Consider the following 5,661-nt stretch of genomic DNA (forward strand, 5'->3'; position numbering starts at 1 on the left):
AATTTCAATCTTATCACGTGTATGGTACGAGTAATTATACTTGTTTAATAATATATTTTAGTTCATTCTTTTAAATATTAATAACTAATTAATTGATAAAAATAATAAATTTTAATAATTGTTTAGATAATAAAATAACATTGTGCAAATTAAATCAACCCAAAAAAAATAGTCACAAAAAAAAAATCAACCCAAAAAATACTGTAATAAAAGTTTGAAGCGTTGTTTGAGAAACGCACACATGTTCGACAAATATATTCCATGTGTGAAAGTCTAAGAGAGTGAGAGAGAGAGAGGGAGAGATGGCAGAGTCAGGGAGGTATTGTTACAGGGAAGTAGTTCCATTCTGTGCAATGGTTGCAGTTGAGTGTACCAACGTGGGTGTCAACGTTCTTTTCAAGCAAGCCACTCTCAAGGGATTCAGTTACTATGCCTTCATCGTTTATTCTTTCGCTCTCTCCACTCTTTTTCTTTTTCTCCCTCTCCCCTTCGTCTTCCAATGGTACGCTGCTCAATCATTACATTTCATAACTACTACATGTTTGTTTGTTACAAGTGATGATGAACTATTTATATTATGAATTAGGTCAAGAGGGCTTCCTCCATTCAATGTTTCTCTCGTCTTAAGAATTTTTCTCCTTGGTACCATTGGGTAAGGCTGAAGAGATAGAAGACCCTAATCATGCTTTGTTTTCCCAATTGAATTTGTTTTTAATCAATTGTTGAGTACTGTGACAGATTTGTAGCACAGCTGAGTGGATACAAAGGACTTGAATACACTTCACCAACTCTCTTCTCTGCTCTTAGCAACCTTATTCCGGCTTTTACCTTCATCCTTGCAGTCTTTTTCAGGTTCTTAGGATTCTCCCAATGCTTTTTTGTCAATTTTCTTATACAACTATTTGTCGAGGAAACTTAATAATTGGAGTGACGTAAATGGTTATATATATATAATTTCACTTTTAAAATTAGGGATGATTATAATTCTATCAAGTTATTATGAAACTTGTTTTTTATATTTTGTTACATAATACTAAATTTGAAGATATAATAAATTTTATAGTTATTTAATAAGGATAAATCTTTGTTTAAATAGCATTATCTTATAAATTTTAGCCACAAAAAAATATAATAGTTATGTGCAAATTGAGATCGAACCTTTTCTAGATTCATAAATTTGATTCTTTGAACTTTTGTTAAATATGTATTACGTTTGTTATCAAAATATAAAAATATCAATATAATAAACAAATACTACCTGCATATAAAAAAATCAATCACATATATAGTTAAGATATATAAAATAATTCATATATTTAATAGCTTATTTTTTCATGTGCATATAATATTTTTTTATAACAAATTTGTTTTAAAAAAGTTCACGGGGATTAATAGGCACAATCTTTAAAAATAAAAAGTTTAAGTGCACATGATACAAAATAGTTTAAAAATTTTAAAATGTATTTAACCCTTATTTTATTGTTTTTATGTTTTTGGTATTATAAGATATTATAAAAATAAATAAATAAATAAATAATGTACGACAGTACGAGCCTTTGATTTTGCACGTTAAAAGACCTCCTTCAATTGAAAATAGCTCATGACTCATCTCTCTTCTTTTTATTTTCAGAAGATTCAGAACTACCACCTTATATTAAATATTTATAATTTATTGATAAACAATAGTTTATTTGAGAAGATATCATTATTACTCACTAACTCACCTAATACATAGCCTAACAAGTTGGATGAATGATGCCGCTAATTTTATTTGTATGTCACATCTTAGTTTGATAAATCAAATGATTTCTCATAGAATATGCTTTATGATTGCAATCAATTTGGACCCCGCCAGCATAAAAATACTTGAATAAATAATATATATAGCGGTTGGCTTTAGCTATTCTATTTCTCATCATCATGATAGCTATTTCCACATCAAAAATAGTATTTATTTAATACCAATTTTATATTATATCCAATTTGGATTCCGATCTATTAATTCGTTTTTTATATATTTTCTTTTTATCTGTTCTCTTTATTATTAATGGATTTGGTGAATGTTTAAATTCAAATAAATTTACATGTGATGCAAACAACATATATATGATAACATTTTATTTAATTCTATCTTTCTATCATTTTTTTTTGTTTTTAATTTCTTTTATCAACGTTTTGCCATCTTTCATGTTTTTTGTTGCAATTTTGTACAAGATCAGAAAAAAAAATTAATGGTGGTCTAGATATCAAGGGATGTGTGTACTTAATTTCATTGTGGATTCCAACTTGGTAAGAATACCTAGGAAGTACGGACATTTTGTTGAGTTGTCGTGTTCGTATATCTGACATATTTTGGATACAACACTTGTCGATATTCGTTTGACACACGTGTCTGTTGTGTCCAACTGTGTCTTAATAGAAAATAAAAAAAAAATTTCTGGATACGTTTGGACACATCTAAATACCATCATGTATCAGCGTGTCCAATCTTATTCTTAACATATATTTTTAAAATAAATTTAGATATAGTATATATTCTTATTTATTAAAACAAAAAAATATTTTAAATAGTTGATATAATTAAAATAAGTCATTAAAAATAATTAAAAAATTTAATTTTTATTTTAATATCAATAAAATATCTAAATATCATTATGATTTATTTAAATAAGACTTTATATTTTATATGTATGCGTGTCCACGTATTATGTAAAATTTTAAAATTCGTATATCGATGTATTCTGTGTCATATTGTGTCCTGTATTAGTGTCAGTGTCGGTGTATTATAAAAGAAAACGAAAAGACGAATAAAGAAAATAAATATTGTTTTAGAAAGTAGTAATCACATGGGAATATATACACTAATCTAGACACCAAATATAACACCTGTAATGTAACATGCACACTCAGCCAGCTAAAGTGTTAACGTTTGGCATAATAGTGGAGATTTCAGAGTATGCAAGACATATTTCTCTTCTTTTGCTTCACTATTTTGTTTTCCTGTCTCAAGATATATATATATATTTTAAGATAAAAAATAAAAATTTATTAATTATTTTAAATTAAAATTATTGGATTCACCCATAATAAACATTATAAATTTAATAAAAATTATTCTTATATCTCATTATTTTACAAACTTTTTCACAATCTGTATATGAATATCAAATCGTTATTACAAATACCTTGGGAATATGTTTGGTAATTAAGTTATTGTTTTTGCATTTGTTGTTGACTGCGCATTTATATCATTATATGTCATATATGATTATGTTACGAGTAATGTTAGGTAACTAATAATTTTTTTTGAATAAAATGAACAATATTAATAAAATAAAAATACATTATACTTTTAAATTATCCACCTAAATTTTAATATTAGAATAATTATCCGCACACCTAATAAAATAAACATTCAGTATATCTATTGTTCACATCGTTTACCAATGTTATTGGTTACTTATACTTTTCCGTTTGTTATTAACCACTTTGTTGCTCCTTGTATATTGAAGGATGGAGAAGATTTCTCCAAAAAGTTGGAGCACTCAGGCCAAAATCTTGGGTTCTTTAGTATCAATATTAGGTGCACTCATAGTTGTTCTCTACAAGGGTCCAACATTGATCACAGCTTCATCATCACCACACCAGTCACCTCATGTAGATTTTCTAAAGGACTCATCACCCCACCAAAATTGGGTTCTTGGAGGCTTCCTTATTGCCATTGAGTTTATTTTGGTTCCAATTTGGTATATTGTTCAGGTATTATACTAATATGAATGTAATCTAAACAATAACTTTAAATACCAAGTCATATGTAGGACACAGTATTATTCCAAATTAATCTTTAAAAAAATTTTAATCCGATATTCTAGTTTTCGATAAATTTTAATAATTAAATTAGTTTTTATATTTTTATTTTGTTAGACAAATTAATTTTTATATCAGATTATTTCTCTATACAAAAAGACTGATATGAGAATTTAAATTTTTTTTAAAGACAGTTATATATTTTTATTAAATAACGAAAAAAATTGATTTGTCTATTTTTTATTAAAATTTTATATAAAAATTGATTTGTCTAACAAAAAAAAATCAAAAATTGATTTGACAATTAAAATTTGTTGAATATCAAATTGTGTACATAAAAATTTTGTAAAGACCGATTTAGATATTAAAAATTTAAAGAAACTAATATAATTTATTTTTGTTGTTGTTTGAAACAGACCAATGTGATCAAAGACTATCCAGCAGAGATTATTGTGGTGTTCTTTTACAACTTGTGTGGGACTCTCATATCTGCACCTGTGTGCTTACTATTAGATGAATCAAACTTAAGTGGTTGGATTATAAAACCAGATATAACATTAGTCGCCATTTTGTACTCTGAGAAATATCAATTTTGTTGGATAAATTATAAGTCCTAAAAAATAAAAAATGAAATTCTAACTGAAATTTCATTCTATATGCAGGGATTCTTTTGCACAGGCCTAAGCAGTTTGGTCCATACATGGGGTATCCATATTAAAGGCCCTGTATATATATCAAGTTTCAAGCCTGTGTCTATAGTCATAGCTGCTGCTTTCAGTGTTATATTTCTTGGTGATCCACTATATTTGGGCATGTATGGAAATCAATCCCTTTGATTCTTTGTTAAGATTTAACTATTGAAAAATTGGAATATGTTAAGACATGGTATTAATCCTTTGACATTTGCATCTGTTTTTGTATTGCAGTGTTGTTGGAGGAGTAATAATATCAATTGGGTTTTATGCTGTTTTATGGGGTAAAGCAAACGAAGAATTGAGTGAGTACATTGATTCAAGCCAAAGTCAACCCACATCAAAAGTCAACCAGCCTTTGTTACTATAGAAGGTCAAGTACAGAAGCTCAGAGAACAAGGAATGAATAAAAAATTTATAACAGAGAGCTAAAACCCAAAAGATAATAAAGCCGAGAAGAGTATATTAAATCTGAGAAGATTAATTTGAATAATAGTGCACTAAACTATTAGGGTTGTATATGAGTGAATAGAAGATATCAAACCAAGTCATAACTCTCTCTTCTAATATATAGAACTGCTATACTAGCTAAAACAAAAAATTACTTCTAACTCCTTCTTGTTATTCTACTTTTTCTTTTAAATCCTCAATAACCTCTTTCAAATTCAAGTTGTGTTAAGAAACAACTCTAAGTTTGGTCTTAAGTTTTTCAAACGATGAGGTTGAAAGGACTTTGGTAAGTATATCAGCTATTTGCTTAATCTCTGGTATGTGGACAATTTATAGTTGTTTCGAATTGACTTTGTCTCCAACGAATTGAATCTCCAATTAAAAATGTTTTGTCTTATCATGTAATACTGGATTGGCTGTGAAAAACACAATGCTTAAATTGTCACAGTAAATAGCTGGAATTGTAGGCACATCAATCTGTAACTCTAAAAGAAGGTTCTTGATCCAGACAAATTCAGCCTCACCTGCAGCAAGACTCCAAAACTCAGCTTCAGTGGAGGACTTGCTGATAGTAATTTGCTTTTTGCATGACCATGAGATTAGATTAGTACTAAAGAATGCACAATAACTAGAGACTGACCTTCGATCTTCCAAGTCTCCTGCACAATCCGAATAAAAAAATCCATACAACTTGTAATCTGTACATTTGTGA

At 27.9% G+C, this 5,661-nt stretch overlaps 1 protein-coding gene across 1 annotated transcript; it reads left to right on the plus strand.

Moving 5' to 3' along the window:
- Positions 1–256: 256 nt before the first annotated feature.
- On the plus strand, positions 257–5,168 carry LOC107495089 (WAT1-related protein At4g15540). The gene is made up of 7 exons (XM_016116160.3): positions 257–502; positions 587–652; positions 739–852; positions 3,513–3,759; positions 4,224–4,385; positions 4,470–4,621; positions 4,734–5,168. The coding sequence occupies exons 1-7, from the start codon at positions 303–305 to the stop codon at positions 4,867–4,869; spliced, it is 1,077 nt and encodes a 358-aa protein (XP_015971646.1). The 5' UTR covers positions 257–302; the 3' UTR covers positions 4,870–5,168.
- Positions 5,169–5,661: the final 493 nt, after the last annotated feature.

The sequence above is a fragment of the Arachis duranensis genome, chromosome 6 (genome assembly GCF_000817695.3).
Source record: "Arachis duranensis cultivar V14167 chromosome 6, aradu.V14167.gnm2.J7QH, whole genome shotgun sequence".
NCBI classification, from domain to species: Eukaryota; Viridiplantae; Streptophyta; class Magnoliopsida; order Fabales; family Fabaceae; genus Arachis; species Arachis duranensis.